Here is a 20,250-nt window from a genome sequence, read left to right on the forward strand (position 1 = left end):
TCACGGAAGAATTGCACTTACCTTGGGGGTAGTACAGGTTCTAGCTGAAGCACTCCACCCTGTTCTGAATGATCCAACTCCTACAAAGATTCAAAAGAAAAAAGCCATTTCTTTAAGCCTAACAAACAAAAATGATCTTGTTTAAATGATGCATTTCTTATATTAAATTATATCCTACAGACAAGAAAAACAAGATTTTCTGGAGGTCTGGGAATAAAGTAGTAAGTATTATGGTGTGTTAGCATTTTAAAGTCTTGTTGGACATAGAGGGAGATGTAAATAACCTGGTTGACTACCTGAATCACAGCTTAGATTGTGCATTAGGTATGACCCAGCCCTCTTTTCCTACTACATGGGAGTCAACGCTTAAGAGCCAAATTCAGGAAAGTCATACAAATGTACAATTGTAGGATTCCAACTGCCACAGTTACATTAACAATTTTGATCTAACTTTGACAGATGAAAGACTTTGAACAGGCTTGAAACAGAAAACATGGCGTTGATGCAACTCGCACAGGACAGTGTCTCTTGCAAATAGCATTAGCTCTCATTAAAGAAGGTATCTAAGTATGTTTCCCAGAGATCGAACAGATAAACCCTGGTGAATCTTGCTTTGGCAGATTAAGGCGTCACTTCTCCCAGCTGCCCATCCTGACCCTGCCAGAGATTACTGCCCGGCAGCAGAGTCAGCAGAGGGGAACATGTGCCACATCTGAAGGGTTTGGACCACAGGAATGGCTTAACAAGTTACCATCCTTTCTGCCTCCTGCTGTTCATTTTCATCCCAGTGCCAGAGAGTACTGCCAGCTCCGCTGAACAAGCACAGCTCCTTGTGGAACAGCGTGGTAAGTCAGAGTGATGAATCTGGGTTCAAAAGCATCCTTTCTGAACCAGTAATTTTAAATAGCTCTGAACAGTCTCATTTACTTAATTAGGGATACATGTGCTTGAAACTGATAAACAATTTCTGTGATTCTTCCCACCTAGAAAATACCTAGATGTATTTTGTGACAAAATTTTGACCCTTGATTAAGTCCCCAAATTAATGTTTAAATGATTAAATGATCCTGATCAGAAAGAAAACAACCTGCCACCTTCAGATGGGGATGTCATCCTCATACCAAAAACTTTCCTCTTCTGTGTGAAAAGGAAGAAATCTGTACTAACTGCTGCTTATGGTCAATTTTTATTGTTACTGGTTAATCACTTCCACTGACAAGCAATACTAGTTTTAGAAGCACAGAAATTCTTATTTTTCCAAAGATAAGATTTAAATGTTTCAGTGGATTTGATGCAGTCTTTTTCTTACAAAAATCCTCTGAAGCTTACACATACCTGTCACAATAACCTGGATGACACTGTAAAAGCTTTGGGGTTGCACTGTATAAAACGTTATTTAATGTATAGTATTGGAAATATTTTTTTCAGCATTATCCAGAGAAGAAGGGACCTCTATGAATAGCCTCTTCAGTCATGACATTTAAAAACCCCTTTATCCTATTAGCAGAGGTAGCCACAAAGACATTTGTTGGCAGCTGTCCATCTAGTGAGGGCTTTTGATTTGATTGATTTGATTTGATCTTTTTACTGCCTGTGGTTTCCACAAGATTCTCTGCCATTCCTGTCATCACAGCACTCAATATTTGGAAATTCTACTGTCATTTTCTAGTTTATTTTAATTCCCTTTTGTAAATCTGTGTCAAAGGGCATACGGGATACACAACTACAATGTCTACCGTTACTATGTGCTCAGGAGCAAGGAGCAGAGCCTTGCTTTCCCAAGTAGATGGTTCTACTCAGGCTCTGACAGGACCAGTAGAAAACAACTAGAAGGAAACAGCTGAAGAAAGAAAGCTTCATTCATCTACAGAAAAGTTCCCTCTGCCTGGAAATTAGCACAGACACCGAGAGGTACTGTGTGTATGAAGGTAAAAAAAATACATTTCTAAAGGACTTTGACAATATTTCACTATGTAAATCTCATTGGACTTTGAACCACTTTGCAGTGCTTTTGAAACTAACTTGTAGAATGTCCTGATTCCAGCTGCTAAACACAGAAAATTGAAGATAGATGTGATCAAAGTTTAGTAAAATCAGCAAAGTGCTTTTCAGAACTGACAGCAGTCTAAATTACCTAATTAAACTAGAGGATGCAATTAAAAGAAAAAAGTCTTATATTTTTGAGTAGTCCTTTTCATCCTTTGGTCCTTCAAATAACTTACTTTACCAGTGCTTCAGAGTCACAAGAGATCTGTTAACCAAAGCAAAGCTGCAATACAGGAAAACAGTTCTAACTTACCACTTTTTTTACTAGGTCACCACTGTTGGGTTTTCCAACTGTGATATCGGAGGTGTTCCCAATAGGCTTTTCAGCAGGAAGAGGCGGAGGGCTATGCGGGATTTCATTTAAGGCTGTGAAAAAACCAAAAGTTCCCATGTGAAAGTCTAATCAATAGCTTCTTGACATGGACCAACAATAGATAAGGGAATCCACCCTGGTTTGGGGCATTTTTTTTGTGAACGCAACTTCCTTCCTCAAAGCCAGAGCAGCCAATGGGCAGGACCACTTAAAGACTAGTGAAGAGAAAAGGAACGTGAAGGGAAGGTTGCAACTCTGAGGTTGACTTCAGGAGTACTTCCCATCCAGCATAATGGATCTTCACTTTACTCTCAGGACACAAGCAAGTTATTCTAGGGTTTCAGGGTTTCAGCTGCAATACTTGTTGATATAATATTAGATGAGTAGAAGAGCTTTTACCCCTGGGAATGTCAGACTCATTACTGGATACCCTGAAACACCATCACCATCTCTCAGCCACATTTCTAAACTGGCTCACTTTTTTCAGCTGTCAGCTCCTGGAATATCCTTCAGGCTGGAAAACAGCTGAGGGTTATTTCAAGTAACCCTGAAAGATCAAGCGACTTGGATGGAAGAATCTCCAGAAAGGTAAAGGCAAGAAAAGAAACTGTTGCCTACTACAAAATTCAGGGTGACAGAAAGAAAACAGAGATGGAAGCTCCCTGGTAGTCTTTAAGGAGCTAAGCAAATTTAGGACACGGAAGAGGAAACAATCCAGCTCTTACTAGGGAAGACTGATTATGTCCTCAGTCTCAATAAAGAACACAAAAACCTGCTAATTATATGATATTTGCTTTCAACACCTCCACCACTGAAACCTGGGAAACACTTGGACAGGTTTTGCCAGCATATCTGTCATTTTGTCTTTATATATTGGAACCTTGCCATCTATTTTACAGTGTATTTGTATACCAAGAAAATTAATTTCATATGAAGAACTTCAGACACTTAAGCTCTTCTGACTTCCAGCCAGTCTTGGAGTTATGTAAAAATATGTGTAGACAGCCTGGACATTTATAGACTGATGAAAAAAAAGAGGAGAGATTCTATCCAAATGAAAATTCAGTTGCTCATTTCATGAAAAGTACTCTCAACAAAGAAACAACACATAGGAAGGAGAAGTGTTGTTTGTTTTTAACACCTCAGTTGCATTACTATGATCTAAAACACTGGTGTGATGTTTAAAAATGGATCAGTTCAAGGATAAATCCCTTATTCTTAGGAGCAGGTCACAGCTACCATGTTGGCAGTGACCAAGCACAGGGGAAAAAAAGTTAGTGAAGTTCATCATTCTTCTAAGCTAGTATGATGGATGAAAAGTAAAAGCAACACCTGACAGTAACTGCAAGAGAAATCTTCAGTTATCATACCTTACTGATATATAAAAAGCATGAGGGATTTATTTATTCACACCACTTCAAATCTTGATATATACACAGATGGCCTAATTTCCTTGCCTTTACTCTTTATAAGACCAAAATCAAAGGAAATAAAGGAAGAAAAAAAAAACCCCAAGAATTAGAAGGCAGGTGTTATTTTCAGTGATTTCTAAGTGTAATAACTGAAGTGGAAGTTTAATGCTTCCTTTCTAATCACATCTCAACAAAAATGCTAATGCTAAATGAGTACTTTACTGGAGTTCAAATTCTTAAGCATGCAGCTCTGTCCCTTTTTTGGTCATGCTGAGTGGGTTTTTTTTTGGTTTATTGGGTTTTTTTTTTTTTGATTTGTGCTGGTTCCTGACAGAATTAATCTCCCTCCATACCCACAATGGTGAAAGACCCCTTGTACTGAGATTATGTGGCCCTCTTACAAGGTAAATCAGACTATATCCATGTTACACCTTGGCCCAGTTGTACTTTTCTCATTTTTTAACAGCTTACATTTCTGCAGCAGCTCCTATCTGCCAAAAGGCTACTCTGCTTTCTTGGAACCTGCTTCTGTTTCTCCACATGCCATTAATCTTCCAGCTACAGCCTTCCATAAAGCAGTCCTTCACACCCCTCTGACAATTGTAGCTAAGTACAGTATGACCGGCAGTCTCCTGTGGAAAGTCCAATTACCACTAGAGAGCAGCAGGGGACCAGCTATCTACAAGTTCAAAAGAGAATCCAGCTCAGGGAAAAAAAAAAAAAAAAAAAAGAAAAAGAAAAAAAATTATCAGTTGGGTTTTTTTTAATGGAAATTACAGTTTCCTTTGTGGAGAAAAATTATGTTGGGTTCTTTACAGTAGTTCGTAAACATATTCATCCAAGTGAAAAAAATCTTTTACTTACGATCAGGTATTAACAGGAAGAATTTTCCTCATAGCTTTACCTTCAGTCTTCTCTGCATTTTTAATCATTTACACTGCATTTCTCACATATGCAGAGGAAAAGAAAACCTAGTATTTCAGCACTGGGGTGGTGGTGGGAGCAGGGAACTCAGGAAATAATGAGAGAAAGTCTTAGGAGAAAAGCCACCTGGACATCTAGTTGCTACAAGTTGACTCTACACCTACTCAGTGTAGTAGAACATAATTTTGATATATGAGTTTTAAGAGCTATCTTGTGACATTTCTCCCTAAGCTTTGAGGATATAACATAAGGCTAAAGAGAAGCAAGTATGTACTGCAGCATACAAAGATCGACACAAAGACCTTGTGGCGCTCTGATAAATTTCCACTCTGAGATACTGTCAGTGTCATTTGTAAAGCTGTAAAGGATTAGAGGTGGAAGGCATTAGGGATACAGTAACTGTCAGAAAACTATAGTCAAGACCTTGACACAAAATTGAACATATCAGGTTTTTGCATCCAAGTTCTCGCATGCCTTTTTTATTCCCTCAACTGCTACCAAAATCCTATTGCTTAAATGGCCACAGATTTCAAATCTAACAAGGGTCAAGGGAACTTTTTGATGTAAGCTGTGAAAATGATGCTTACTAAGCTGTGTTTGAAGCAAAGTTTAATACACTAAATGTTGTTCCTTTGACAAGTCGGGGCGCTGCTCCCAGGAAGCTCGGGAGCAGCGTTAAAATATCCTCACCTGATGTCAGAAGAGAAGTCAATTTGACCAAAGGTACAGCTCAGTGATACGGTTTAGCTGACGAAACAAGCTTGCTTCTGCTGAAAGGGTCTCCTCCAGCCCTTCCCTGCCTGTCTTTAGATCCAGCCCCCCTACCATTTCACCTCTGACATGCATTAGCTCCATAACGCTGGAGGGACATCAAACTTAGCGCAAGGGAGGGAGCCAGATGAGGTAGCTGGGAGGCAGGGAGAGGGGAACATGACTCCCAGCTATTTCTCCCTCCCACCACAGCCCTTAGGTTGACTCCTCTGTCTTGTCAGACTGTACCATGGGATTCCTTTAGCAGCTAATATACCTAGTAAACAGCAACTCAATTAGTAAATAGTAAGTCCCAGTTAAAATGATTTTCTGACAAAGATTTCTCAGGCAATCTGGGAGAAGAACTTACGTTTCCCGGGTTTAGCTGGGATTCGGATCACAGTAGGTTTCCGGGCTAAAGCCGGTTGAGATGTCTGTTCCTTTGCAGGTTCACTTTTGGTGAGGAACTGAAATGGATCTAAAAGGAAAAAAAAACCAACATATTTATTTGCTGAACACAAATCTCACTGGGTATTGCTCTCATTATTAGGGACATTTATGTTTCACACCCAAGAAAGTAATTTAAAAAAATATAAATCAGGCTGATGCAAATAGTGTACTCAGCTCTTTGTAAATAACATGTCTTTTCTGTACATTTACATTCATAGTTGACTTAACATAAACATGCTCCAGGTGCCTTCTGGGATTATATAAGCCACTGAACAAGAAGAACTGCATTGCTTGGTAATAGGGACGTGAAATCATGACAGCTTTAGCAAAACATTTTCAAAGCTGTTGCTCTAATATGCAGACATAGCTGTGAATATATTCACTAAAAAGTTTTAATCAATAAAACAACCAGCACTGCAGCAGATAAAATGCCTACAGAAACAAAACAAACCAAAGCATTTAAATATTACTGATTACAAAGTGTCTTTGCTGTAGAACAACTAATTCCCTGGAAGATTCTGCATCACTTTGTTGATTATAAACCTGGTGTCATGGCGGAGACTGGTTCAGACCAAGGACTGGGAGTCATGCCTGAGCTCTGCCCCTGTGTGTATCACTCATTCCTCTACAAGCCTGTCCAATCATTCCATTGGTAAGACAAGAGCAATGTTTTCTATGCTTCATAAACTTAAGCACTGGTCTCTTATTAATAGGCATGGGAACATATGTGCATGCAGAAGGCAGCTGTAAAAATACTTGCGCATAAATAAAATCCAAATCAATGGTTCTTTCTCAAGTACACCTTCATGTTGAAGAGCAATACTTCATTTATACCTCTTCTCTGTTGTTAACAACTGCTACGTTTTTTCTCTGACATTACCAAAACCTGCAGTAAAATGGCAATGCTTAACGGTATCATAAATGTGTAAAGTAGAAACTGGAGAAGCACTCTGGACAATAAATTCTCCATGACACATATTCACAGCCCCAACAACTGAGTTTGATCTCCTCTGGTGGCCTTTTTAGATGTGTAGCTCAATGAGATGTTATTTATGGAGTGTCAGAGTCTCAGAGAAGTAGTATGCTGGGCATCTCTTTAAATTCTTCAGGACTTTTTATAAAAACATACCCTTTCCCAAAACTACCACCACACTTTCTGACAAAGTTGGAAGCCCTGTATTTGATAAAATTTTATCTTCATCACTTATAGAAAATAATTTAAAAAAATATGTAATGTGAAGTCATGATTTCTTACAGATCACATTGGATAGTATAACACAATGCAGTTTACCAAGACACTAGAAATCTGTGCCTGGGAATATACAAAAGATTTAAGAAAATCCAGAAATACGGTATTTATTTATGAACAATCTCATTAAAAACCTTTTAGCATTTTAATTTAAAAAGGCTTGTCATTTTTAATGAGAGGGGAAGACGACCAAGTACATCAAACTCTGTATTTGGTTTTTTTTTAATCAAAAATAGGCCCAAAATAATTTCAGAGAGAGAAAACACCGTGTAATATTGAGTTGCTGAATTACGGTGTAATGGACTGCCCTCCCGCATGCACACAACTTGGCAGTCACAGCTCCCCCGGCCTCTGCTGCTGCTCCTCCTTGCCGGGTGCTTCTGCCTGCAGCCAGCAGCCCCCTCTGCCCATGCCCCCAGCTCTGCCCAGCTCCCGCTGCCAGCGCGCCAGCTGTAGCAACAGCTGGGACAACATGCCGCGGGGTCCTTGCATGCTCACCCCTGCTCAGATGTCTGCCTCCCACTAGCTCCTTGCTTAAGGCTCTCTTCGTAGGCCTATCCATCACGTACAGGTGTGCCATGGGGGTTTCTGCCATGGTCTCTCTCAAAGTCAAGACATCTACCTGCCTACAGGCTCCCCAGAAATCTGCCTGGGTACCTTCATGTCACATTTTAATCACGAATCAAAGCACATCAATTCCTTCTGTCAGGCTGCTTGTACGATGGCTTAGAGCGTATGCTTCTGGCAGAAAGGATCACAACAGGTCAACAGTTTGTCTACAGCTAAAGGTATACAGGCTACAGTTAAAAATAAGCTCTGTTACCATCTAGACAGAAGATGGTTTCCTTCACATTGTGCCCAAAGACACTGGGGCGTCCAGAAACTAGGCACAGGCAACCCACAATGTTTTAGAAGGTAAGGGTAACACTAACATCTTGTTTAAGTTATGGATTAGCACTAGTCAGTAAAAGGTTTAGGTCTCTTCAGTGAAAGCTGCATCGGAGCAAGGATTTTTCTAGAGAACTTGAAAACACAGACCACAAGAGGGGTTGCAAGCATTCTGGCAGTATGGTCATTACAAGAAACAAAAATCCCACTCTTAGAGCAAGCCTGCAGTTATAATTTTCTTTTATTACTTTATACCTATGTTTGCTAGCTACACTGCTAACATTTGAATTGCATTAAAAAAATAAGATTTATCTAATCTTAACTCTTATACTGGTGTTCAGAGTGACCTTAGTGCAGCTCAAAAAAGAAAAGAGAAAGTGGGCCGCCTTCTCTCTTTCAGTTATCTGGCAGCTCTACGACAGATTTGAGGAGTGACCCTGGCGAGGCAGCAGGGCAGCGGGGCCTCAAAGCTGCACTGACCCATTGGGAAGCTGGAGGCACAGGGTGAGCAGAGGAAAGGTGAGCAGGGCTAAGTCATGGGCTGCATGGCACAGCACGACTGTAGGGAACACGCCAGCACACGGAGCACCTCTCAAGGTAAGGTTCTGCAGAGGTTAAGGAAGTTCTGCATTAAAAATGAGGAAACAATTTTCCAAAGCCTCCATCTTATAAAACTGTAGACATCGTGAGAACAAGTGGAAATGCTCTAAACACCCAAAATAATCACAGATCTGCATTCTTGTAAATTTATGGGAGATTTAAAATTGTACAAAATTACTGATTGTCAGCTGTTAATCATTGCTATGCATAGAAATGGTTTTCTCGACCATTCAACAGTTGGCAAAGGTCTCCAAATTGATAAATCTGAGAAGTAATTTTCAAGTCTGAGAAAAGTAATTTCTAGGGCTGAGAAAACCATTCAATGAACCCTAGTTCTCCACTCATTATCTTATGTTCAATTATACTGTTGTCACCTCATAATTAGTTTAAAACTCATTACCTTGTTTGTGTTATTCCATTCCCCAGTGTTGGGTTTGCAGCAGAAATTGGCTGAGTAAATGACTGTGCTGCTTTGTGCAATGGGACTGACAACATATCAAATTTTTATGTTGTTTAACAACAATTGGGCATCGTTTGAGCATAATTCATGGAGGTGTGAAAACAGAATTCTTAATATACTCATTTAAAGCTTCTCAGCTCGAGGAAATTAATCTGTAAGGCGTTTTTCATAACACATATCAACAGACTCCTATCAATTTTTTTTTTATTAAACTTGTACAATAATGCTTAAAGCCTGTGTCTTCCTTAGTCTCACTTTTCTACAGCTTCTGTTTCAAAGGTTTATGTGACAACATATATTACTGTGCTTGTTCACAGGAAAGACATATGAAAGCTGTATATTCAAATACTCCATATATCATCTCTTTCTTTTACCACTTTAGGAGAAAGAGCTTTTTTCCCTCCACTCTCATTTACCATCCTTTTTTAAAATAAAAAATTAGGAGGTTACAGAACAAACACTAGGTTTGGCCCATGTGAGCAGGACAGATGGATATCTTTCTGAAATATTTATTGGTAGTCTTTAAGTAAGTCATAGTAAGATGGTAATAGATACAATAGATAGCAACAAGGGGAATCTCCAGACAAATTACATGTGGAGAGCTAAAAGCACAGAATAGTAATATCTGCTGTTAAGATGCTCAGTCCTGCAAGAAGTACTCTCAGTACATATGAGAACAACGTAGTATGAAAGGTGTTCATGCTGACATTACAACACTTGCCACTAGAGATGTATGCAACTGTGTCTACTTTCAATGTTTAATTCAAAAAACTACATCAGGTGTTAAAGGCAAGGCTCACACATTCTCTTCACACAGAACAGTATTGTTATCGGGGTCTTCCAGGAACAGAGGATAGAGCCAAACCTCATCAACAAATGGTTTTATTAAAACCTAGCCCCATGACACTCTGGTGTTTGTGGAAGCATTCCCCCCATACTTGGGGAAAGATTTTCAATAACAGACCCCTCTTAGTAATACAGCTGGAGACTCAGTGGAAACCTGACAGATAACATCCCAAAGAGGAATGGGGTCCATGCTCAAGAAATACTGTGAAATGCTACAACCAAAAACCGGATGTGCACTCAGATGTTCTAACTCTCAACCTATTTACAACTATAAGCAGACATATTAGACAGGTATTCTACCTAAATTCCAGCATCGGTGATTTTCCCAATCTCAGTTTTCCCCAATATTTTTCATCACCGAAATTAACAGTTCATTGTTCTTAGAAATGGTATTTCTGATCCAGAGAGAATAACATGGACTACACCACCTTTCTCAAAATACGCAATTTGCAGCTTCCTCTGCATGGAAAATTCCCATGATCTGGTCATGACCTATCTTTTAATAGACTGGGAAATTAAAAAAGGAAAAAGGAAAAAAAGAAAAAAGAGAGAGAATGGGATCCAGGCTCTTTCAGGATGTAATCTGTGTATCACCTGAAAGTAAGCTCAGGTGAAACTCAAGTCTTCTCAGCATTCTCCTAACACTGGGGAAGTAGACCAGGTCATTCAAATAAAAGGAATACAGTATTCAGGAGTAGACTTAGTATGGCTTCAGACTTAAAATTGGAGCAGACACAAGCAAATCTGCTATCGTAACGCTCTAGGATTTCTTCCTCCCCAGTCTACACAGAGTTTTTTCATGACCAGCCCAGTTATTTTGGTAGAGGCTATGAACAGACTGTGTGATCCTGCTTCATTCAAAGATTTATAGTTCATCAGGCCAAGGAGATTTGCTTTATCCGATATGGCACATTTAGTCAGACAAGTACTTGAGCGGGCTGGTAAAAATCTCTTATATGTAACAACCTTTACATATAAGTAGCTTTTCCAATGTGGTTGCCGAAGCATTAATTTTATTTCTGCACCTGCTTATGCTGTTTTAGCAAAAGCACACACCACCAGAGCAAGCACACAGTAATTTCAGAAAGTCTTATCTTGAGGATTATCTTTCCTCCCAGAAACATTATGTCCAGATGCCAGAACAGAAATTTCAAACTTCTCACACATTAACAAGATTTTTTAAAAAGAATTGTGCAAAGACTTCAGCACAGGAAGAATGTATCCAGCAACATTTATTGCTACTCAGAGCAGAGAAAATGTAGTGAACTACTTGCATAAATTTTAGGCATTGCTCCCTGTTCACTGCTGACATCTGACAGATCACCACAAAAAAGCAAGGCGACTCAAGGCCAGCGATCACTATTTTTGAGGAACGAGTCCAACCCAAAGAATGAATGATGTTTACAGGATACATGTGGAGTTTGCAGAAGGAGCCTAGCCATCAGTACGACAAAAGTGCACAAAGTCAAAGAATTAGGTAGCGTTTGATATTCTCTGGAAAATATTGGAAAAAAAATTGCTGAGAGATGCAACAGAAGACCCAACCTAAATGTACTTGATGAAAATGCAGGATGTCCTTAACTGAGCAATGAAATATCTCAGCCACAGTGTTAGAAAGTTGGAGAGCAGATAAAATAAAATCTACTACTAGAACAGCAAAATTTCTTGAGCTATTATAACACTTAATGGCAATACAAGCATTTATGGGGTGGAAAACTACAGTGCTACATCGTACACAGAGACAGACACAAATGGACCTTTTCCAAACTTCCAGCACTTCTCTCTCAAACTGCAGGAATGTCTGCTTACTATCTGTGTGTATCTAAAAGCACAACTGTTTGGCTCATTGCTAGCTTGTCCATACTAGTAAAGGTGACAGTAATTATACCGCCTTTGGCACAAAAGGACTGCTTATACCAGCATGAGTTATTATACGAGAGTTTGGACGCTATTCCTACATCATTAATCTATTTTGCTAGTTGAAGTAAGACTAGGATAGTTCAGATTGCAAGAGCCTTCAGGAGGTCTCTAATCCAACCTCCTGCCCAGAACAGGTCAGCCATGAGGTCATGTTGTTGGCAGTTGGTTGCATAACCTGGTCTAACTTCAAAAACTGGATGCCACAGGGTATTTGGACATACCGTGGGTGACAAAAAACCAAACCCCCAAACTACCCTGGAGATTAAGAAACACAGCCTTGTCCACTCTTGCCAGGTGAACAAATGCTTGTTCATTGGCAAGAGATTCAAGTGCCCCAAAACAGGCAAGCTGGAAGTCTCCAAAGCAGAGGACGGGTGATGGAAAGCAGTAGGGCATACAAAATCTTTTTAATGAAAATGTGAAGGACAAGGGAATTTATAATGTTGTTTAAAATACCTACCTACCCTCTTGCAAGAATCTCACATGCTTTCAGCAAAGGAAAAAATAGTTTTATTTATAAACACTTCTTTTAAATAAGCATTTTGTTATTCTTTGAAAATCTTTCTGATCAAAAGATATCTGCATTTTAAGTGTTATTGTAAAATAAACAGATTTAATCATCAGAGTAGACATTATTAAGAACATTATTACTTTTATGTAATACTTAACAGCATCTATAGACATGGAACTCAAAAGCAAATTCATGTATGTTTGACAAGCTAAAGAGTTCCTCATCTATTATGTAGCTATGATTTTAAAAACTTATTTGTTTGCAGAAACTAGATATAAGGCCGTCTCCTGTGGTAACAGTGGAGTCCCTTCGAAGCTCGTTGAAGGCTCTGATTTATGTTTATTAAGCAAATATCTGTAGCATCTGAAGAGTTAATGGATGCTTCTTACCACTTCTGCTGCAGATTGCCAATCTTGCAGCAAAACCAACAGGACACAGCACAGACCCATACCTCCACTATTCCACCCCACAGCAACATGTCTTCAGGTGAACCTGTTTTTGTCAAGGGTTTAAGCCAAATAACAGACTAAAATGGAGGAGACAACTCACTCTTTTCTGGGGATGATACTTTTGGCAGTAAGTAAAAAAGGAGACAGGTAACTTTAAAATAACCACAACAAGAGTCATCGGAAGTAACACAGCAGAACTCTAAGAAAAGCTGCATTATTTTGAAGATACATCTGGACTAATCTACCAGTTAGAAATATTTCAGTTCTTTTTTTCTTTTCCTTCCTGAGGAAGCAATTAAAAACAAGCAGCTGGGCAATATCGCCACAGCAGACAAATCTGGAGTTACTCAAGCAGCAGTTTTTCTGAATTGACTACAATGTCACACAAATTCCACCATTCATGCCACAAGAAGGAACAATACATATAAATGGATAGCAGCACTGGTTTTGTTGGGGTTTTTTTTGCCATAGAGGCAGAAATGAACTTTTATACTACAGTGAAGCAGTTAGATAGACAGATAGATACATAGCTAGATAGATAAAACAATTAAGAAATGTAGTAGTCATATTGCTGTTAGAATTGAAGTACATTAATACGATGAAGATATCAAAAGAGAGAGCTGTCTGCTGCTGGTAAAGTAAGGCTTTCTCTGAACTGCTTTTCAAAGCATTTGGTTTAAATTGAATTCTGGTATATCAGGCATAGAGCAATCAGGGAATTATATGCTGTTTTAGAGAGAGAGAAGACAAGAGAGGAGAGTAACTCTCCACACACAAAAAGGAATGAAAACATTCTAGCAAGATCACCTCCAGGTTTTAATTTAAATATGTGCTTTAAATGCACTGTTACCTTATTTTCTTTGTCCAAAACATACATTCTCGGAACATTCAGCAAGCAGGCACACTACATGCTTTAACATAGCAACTAATACAAGTTATGGGTAAAATCATAGATCTTCTGAAGCCATGGAATTTATACTCAGTTCAACTTGCACTTGGATTTCATTTCCAAGCCTTTGTAAAAATGGATTAGTGAAAAGAGAGCCAACCTGACAGATTACTGAAACTTTTAACCTTCAGGAACTGCACAAATCCCTGTTATCAGCTACAGGAGAAATGTAAAAATACCCCAGATGATCCAAAATATCACAACTGTCATCAAAGCATTAGCACCTCAAGATTTAGTGTCCCAAACAGATGCCTTCACATTCTAAATGACTGACTTGAACAGGACTAATTTCATTAGGATACAAATGGCTTTGAACACTATCTCTAGCCTTTGAGTCCAAAATTATGGCACTTAAAACTGGCATCGATTTTGGCTGCTGATGAAAGGAGCAGTTCTACAGATCTATCATTCCTGACTTCTCCTTCCTGGCACTTCCCTTGGGCCAGCATCAGAGACATGAGTTGGATGCAAGGTTCTGCCACCGTTCACCTCTGAATCTCAGAGCTGTTGAGCTTCCAAAGCTCCCACAGACTTCATCTGGCAGCATGGATGCTGAAAGCTTGGAAAGGGATCTCGGTACCCAGAGCCTCTATTTGCACCAGAACAGTTCCCCCTCTCCATATAGGTTGGGCAAAGATAAAATCATTAATGTTTGGATAAGGGCAAGTCCACTCTACTGACAGCTGTGCTGTTGGAGATGCTGTCAAACACTGATGAAGCCCATGGGATTGCCTGAGGTAAACTTGAAAGAAAATGATCCAGCTAGCTTTGGTAGTTAAAGTACCAGTTAAACACTGACAGTTAAACTGGTGAAACTATAAACTGGTTTGTTGCCAACACTGTTGATCTTAGCACATAAATAATATTCAAATACCTTTCACTGCTGTGGAGATGGTAGCATTCTGTTAGAGGAAGCTGATGTCTTATGTCAGTCAACTAAATTGCTGTGGAGACTCTGAATTTCTTTTGCCTGTTTCACCTTTTCATTCATATGCTCACTTCAACTTCTGCGCCCTCCCCATCATCAGCTGAACGCTTCACCTTCTTACTTTTGCATCAGGCGTTAGTAGCAGCAGCGATCGATCCATCCAGTTCTATTTACATTAGTCTAAGTACCAGACGTGTTTTTTGCCGTATCAGAAAAAATTTAAGTTTTGTGAGCGCAGTAATCTGTGATATAACACTGCTCTTTGACAAACAAGCTGTTGGTACTTAGTTTTAAACACCACTGCATAAAAGCCTTCTTCCTTTCCTAGGGTTGCTATAACAACAAGCACAGCACTGTCATTTTGCTAAGTAATGACAATGACAAATATGGAAGAAATGCGAAGGTCTGGGGAACTGGGAGCAAGATTAGAGCTTCTCTTCCTGCCTTTACAAAACATTTTACTGTGGATTCATCCTGCAAATCCTAAGCTGTTCCTATGGGAAGATGAGAAATAGCTAGTGTTACTGCTCCGTGTTGCCTCATTTTTCAGAAAGCCAGTGTTCTTCTTGTGGATGCTTTGTCAAGACAGAGCACCGCATTAGTAATCAAGAGTACAGGATATGATCTTCAGCTCACAAATGCCTGCAAAAATCTGGAATGAATCCTAATTTTACAGTGTAATAAAGTGATAACGCTGTCAGACCTTCTTCTCTTTAGTAGGTAAGAAGGGGTTGCAGCAAAGATGCGATTTTATTGAACGAATAAAATAATGAACAGATGACTCGAAGTCAGGAAACTACTACCTGAATAATTCTTCTGTTAACTATTAGAATGGAAAGTATTTTCTTCTTAATTAAATCAAGAATAACACCTAGGACACCAACCAGAAAGACGAAGACTGACATTCTTACCACTTCATCATGAAAGCTGTTTTTTTAGGTGATTTTCATTTGGGATCACTCAACCTCTGATTTAACAGAAGAATTAATGTTATTTCATTTTTCCAGGATGGGGGAAAGGCAGTCTTTTAGTGTACATAGCCAAAACATCACTTTCCTTTTTATGCACTTTCAAAATGTAAGTATTCTCTTTTCTTGCCTACTACTCAGAACAGTTACATTTTCCCTCTGTGGCATCTATTAATCAGAACAAAATGACTGAAACTACAAGTTTAGGAAAAACAAGACGAATCCCTCATGCTTCTAACTCTCTTCTAAAACCATCACATGCACAGTGGCTGTTCCACAACTCCAGTCTCCAGACACAATGATCATGACTCTGTTCCCAGCTAGACACTGTCAGTCATACACTTCCTTGATATAAGTACAAAACGCCTCTCCAGTCACCCTGTAGTCCTGCTTCCTTCCAGGCTTGGTACAGCTTCTGCAGTGTTCCTGGAATCTGTCAGTCCAAGAAAAAAATGGACTTGTATCCATGTTGAGCTAATCACCCCTCCTGCAGGATCTTCTGTTGCCTTATTTCACTGCTTTCATAAGCTTCCCTGTGATCTGTACGTCCGTACATACTGATCTTAACAGTTTAGGGCTTTAAGGGACTTTCTACATCTTCCTTGGGGTTTTTATGCCAATACAGAGGAGAAACAATAACAAATCAGAACTTCATCTAAAGATATAATCCACAAACTGTAAAGAAATCACATTTGTTAACAATCATTAATATTGATTTACTGTGACAACTACACAGTATCTATGCTTCTCTCTTCAGAAAGCTGAGATGTTTAATGATAAATGAGGTTCAAAAAAAAAGATTAAAAATCATAGTTAGTCCCTTAAACAAGCATTTTATGTGACACACTATCCGTTTTAAAGCAGAACTCTCCCTGGATTGCAATGGGGCTGGTAAGCTGTATCAGGACATACTTCAATATGAAGAGGGAAAAACCCATTGCTATAAAATTTAACGACAGCCCAACACCCACCTGTGTCTTAAACTACCTAAAACAGTGTTAAAAAAATCGACCCCAAGTGCTTAATGGAATCAAACAAGGTTTATGAAAGGGATGTAGTTGTAGTAATTAATCTGTCCATATGAAATAATTATTTTCACTTATTAGAAAAAATTAAAGTTGCATAACAAGCATATAGTTACATGACAAGACAAGACACAAAGATAGGAAAGAGAAAATAAGTAGGCACTGGTGAGATGGACAGAGTATTCCAGTATGCTTCATCACAAGTTTCCCTAAATGCAACAAACATTGCTGTTTCTCTAGATGACTAGATTTCCACTACAGAACTTCAGGGACTCAATCAAATAAATTAGTCAGATTAGATGGTGGGAGATAAGGTGTCCCAAGCTCCCCAGAGAGAATTGTGATACATTCTGGAGGTGACATCTAGCATATAACATCAAGTCTTTTATCATTATTTTATTAATCATGTAATAAATCCAGCAGGCAAGTCCTGAGATTTATATAGCCTTGAAACCTCCCAAGTCTCAAAATCCAAGTCATTTCATAGTGGTCTTGACATAATAGAAACCCAAGAATTTCAAATACACACATAAACCCCGTCAAGACAGGTAGATGTAACTCACCCAGGATCATACACCTGCAAAGAGTAACCACAGTGACAGTTTAAAAAAATTTCTTCTTACCTGCTGCTGCTTCAGAACTGACGCTATCTTTAACGACACAAGCTGGACTCAGGGGCAAAACGTCATCATCAAAACTGATTAGATCTCCTTCCACATCTAGTTTATTTTGCAAAGCAGGTGCTGAGGAGTTGGCTGCAGGTGACAATTCCCCCAGAGACTTGAAAACTTTTTCTTGGGCAGATACAGAAGCCCGTGGAGGAGCAGCAATTGGTTTTAGTGAGGCCAAAGAAAGGGCAGGATTTTCTGCGTAACGTGACTTTTTAGGAACGAGAGGCCTTGGAGCAGGAACAGGAAATTTCTTTTGTCCATCGCTGTTCTCTGCAACTGATCCACTCCTCGCATCAAGAAAATCACTACTACTACTTTTAACAAGGCCAGGTTTTGGCTTCTTTGGCAGTTCAGGTTTGGTTACAACACTGCTCCCAGCTACTTCAGGTTGAGGCTGCAATTCCTTGGAAGGTGTTGATTTGCTTTCTGTCCATGCATCCCAGTCTCCTGAAATTCTGCTTACCCCTGGCTTTGGAGCAACCACTGGCTTCTTTGCAGCAACAGGTCTTGGGGTGAATGAACGAGGGGCAATTTCTGGCTTTTTTGATAATCCTGAGGTATCATTAGTTCCTTGGGATTCAAAAACTTTGATCCTTGAAACAATACTATTCTGGCTGTTTTCTGTACTCATGCTGTCCATGGCAAAGTGATTGTCTAGTAAGCTGTCATCCAAGAGAGGTGACTGCTGAATTGGAGGTTGCTGCCTTTTTGTGGTAGACTGGGTCACTTCTCCATTGTCTACCTTACTTTCAGTATTTTTGACCACAGGTCTGAGATTGCTTCTTGTTCTTGGCTTTGGCACAGGACATATCACAGCATTGGGATTTTCTTGGCACCTCTGACCTTCAGAAGTTTCAAAGACTATTAAGGGATTCTTATTTTCTGAAGGAGACTTATTCAGGAGAGATGCAGAAGGCCTAGGAGGTTTAAGAGGACTCTGCCCTGCTAACAGAAAAGAAAAGGTTTTAGTTATCTATTCCAGAACACTTTATTTATGTTATTTTTTGACAGCCATCAGGATGATAAACGTGATGGTTTTCATTCAGAACTTACTGCTGCTTATGAAACTGCAGTGCTCTTTCTAAAAAGATAAATGAAAAAATATATGAACTCTAGGAAGAAGCTGAAGATTGCCAAAATGCATGGTATCTACACATTGTGGGTTCAAAACTACTTGTTAGCTTGCAGCATGAGGGGCATGCAAGCAACATCTAGACCAAAGAATAATACAGTAACTTCCCCAGCTTGGTTTGCATACTTTTCAGTCTGAATGTGTAACACTGCTGCTATTCTGATTGGACATCTGAGCTCCTCTGGCCCCAAAGCAATTGCCATTATGGCTGAAGTGAGCAAAACTTTCAAGATTTAATTATAGTCTGACTGTGAATGCCATGGTAGTTTTTCAGAAGAGAGGATTTTTACAGAAATTTACAGCAGTAATAATTCACAGAAATTTAACTGTTATTCATATTAAATACTGCACAGACCAATAATAAAGAACATCTTCATGAGACTGAGTAAGGTTTTCATCAATGAGAAATCCAAAACAGCCTCACCTGGGTAGCCTGCAGATTCCCAGTGTGTAGGCACACAAGTTTTTACATTACTTCCTGGCAAATGGCTGATTAGTTCCTCTGGAAAGTCAGTTTGTGTTGCAGAAGTAGTGGTATGTCTAGGAGCAGCAGCATTATTGTTATTTGTTGTGTTGACTTGCACTTGATTGATTTCTTTTATCACCTGCTCATATGATGGTGGAAGCTACAAAACAGATAGATAAATTTTAATGTATATTCATATGTGTTCCTTTACAAAAAAAAAATTAAAAATACTAAATTAACATAGGCAGAGGAAAAAAACATTGCTATAGTCTTTTATTCAATGTGATGAAAGTCTAAGCAAGCAAAAACTGTTCCTCTCTAACTTAATGTGCTTTTTACCTTTGTAAATCAAACACACCTCATGTAAATTCACGCTCACCTCAGCTGGAATATGCTCATTTCTCCTCCACTGAGCATGAGATGAAGCAGAAGGGAATCCTAATCCCTGAGGAGTGACAGGGCTTGCACCTGGAAACCAGGAGGATGGCCGGAGGGGTTCAGCAGCAACTATTGTAATTTCAGGACGCCTGGAAATGAAGACAAAGGGGAATAATTACCTAAAACATTTTAAAATAGTTCTTGTAAGTATAAAAGACCAAGGTTCTCTCAGCATGGGAAATCAAAATAGCTCAGGTCTTTTTGATTTAACCAAAGATGTTTTTTCTATGATTTAAAAGTAACTTACCTGACCTTTCTAACAAGCACTTAGGCTTCCATTCAAAGCACCTAATTAAATGCCTAAGCCAAAAAGCAGGTTTATTGGCTTCAGTGCAATAATTTACATGCTTAAAGTACTTAAACACAAGTGTAACTCAATTAGATGGAAGAAGTCTTAGTCTTCATGGGATAATGAGAACTAATCATGTGTTTGTCCTTCTTAGCCTGCTACAATGTGAAAACAGTTAGGATAGTTAACCTGCTTCTGGCTGGCTACCTGAAAGCTTGCCTATCCTCAGACCTCTAAGGAAACCTCCCACTGTGCTAAAGTGGGGCAGAGCAAGCCTCACGAGGCCTTTGGGACAGGGCCTATTTGCTTACAGCATCTCGTACAACAGGGACTTCTGTGACAGTTAAGGACCCATAGGTACTACCCCTGTTTCATCACTCTAACAACTGTTTTAGAGCATAAGCTGCAGTGATGGCTCACGCTCCCAGACCATGGCCCCCAGAGTACCACTGATCAATCTAGAGTCTCACACAAAATACACTTTGCGAAGTGAGTTTTGTGAGTGGATGAAGAGTCTGCTACAGAAGCCTCTGCCTGCTGACAGAAAAAACCTACAGAAGCGTAAC

At 39.3% G+C, this 20,250-nt stretch overlaps 1 protein-coding gene across 1 annotated transcript in view; it reads right to left on the reverse strand.

Moving 5' to 3' along the window:
* Positions 1-20,250, reverse strand: part of SH3D19 (SH3 domain containing 19) — a 47,668-nt gene that overhangs the window by 14,105 nt on the left and 13,313 nt on the right. The window contains exons 4-9 of the mRNA XM_009481726.2: positions 19,337-19,484; positions 18,916-19,117; positions 17,312-18,304; positions 5,816-5,923; positions 2,300-2,412; positions 22-80 (exon numbers count right to left, since the gene is read on the reverse strand). Of these exons, the coding sequence (XP_009480001.2) occupies positions 22-80; positions 2,300-2,412; positions 5,816-5,923; positions 17,312-18,304; positions 18,916-19,117; positions 19,337-19,484 (1,623 nt within the window). The remainder of the gene's footprint in view (positions 1-21; positions 81-2,299; positions 2,413-5,815; positions 5,924-17,311; positions 18,305-18,915; positions 19,118-19,336; positions 19,485-20,250) is intronic.

Source organism: Pelecanus crispus, chromosome 4, assembly GCF_030463565.1.
Source record: "Pelecanus crispus isolate bPelCri1 chromosome 4, bPelCri1.pri, whole genome shotgun sequence".
In the NCBI taxonomy this organism is placed as follows: Eukaryota; Metazoa; Chordata; class Aves; order Pelecaniformes; family Pelecanidae; genus Pelecanus; species Pelecanus crispus.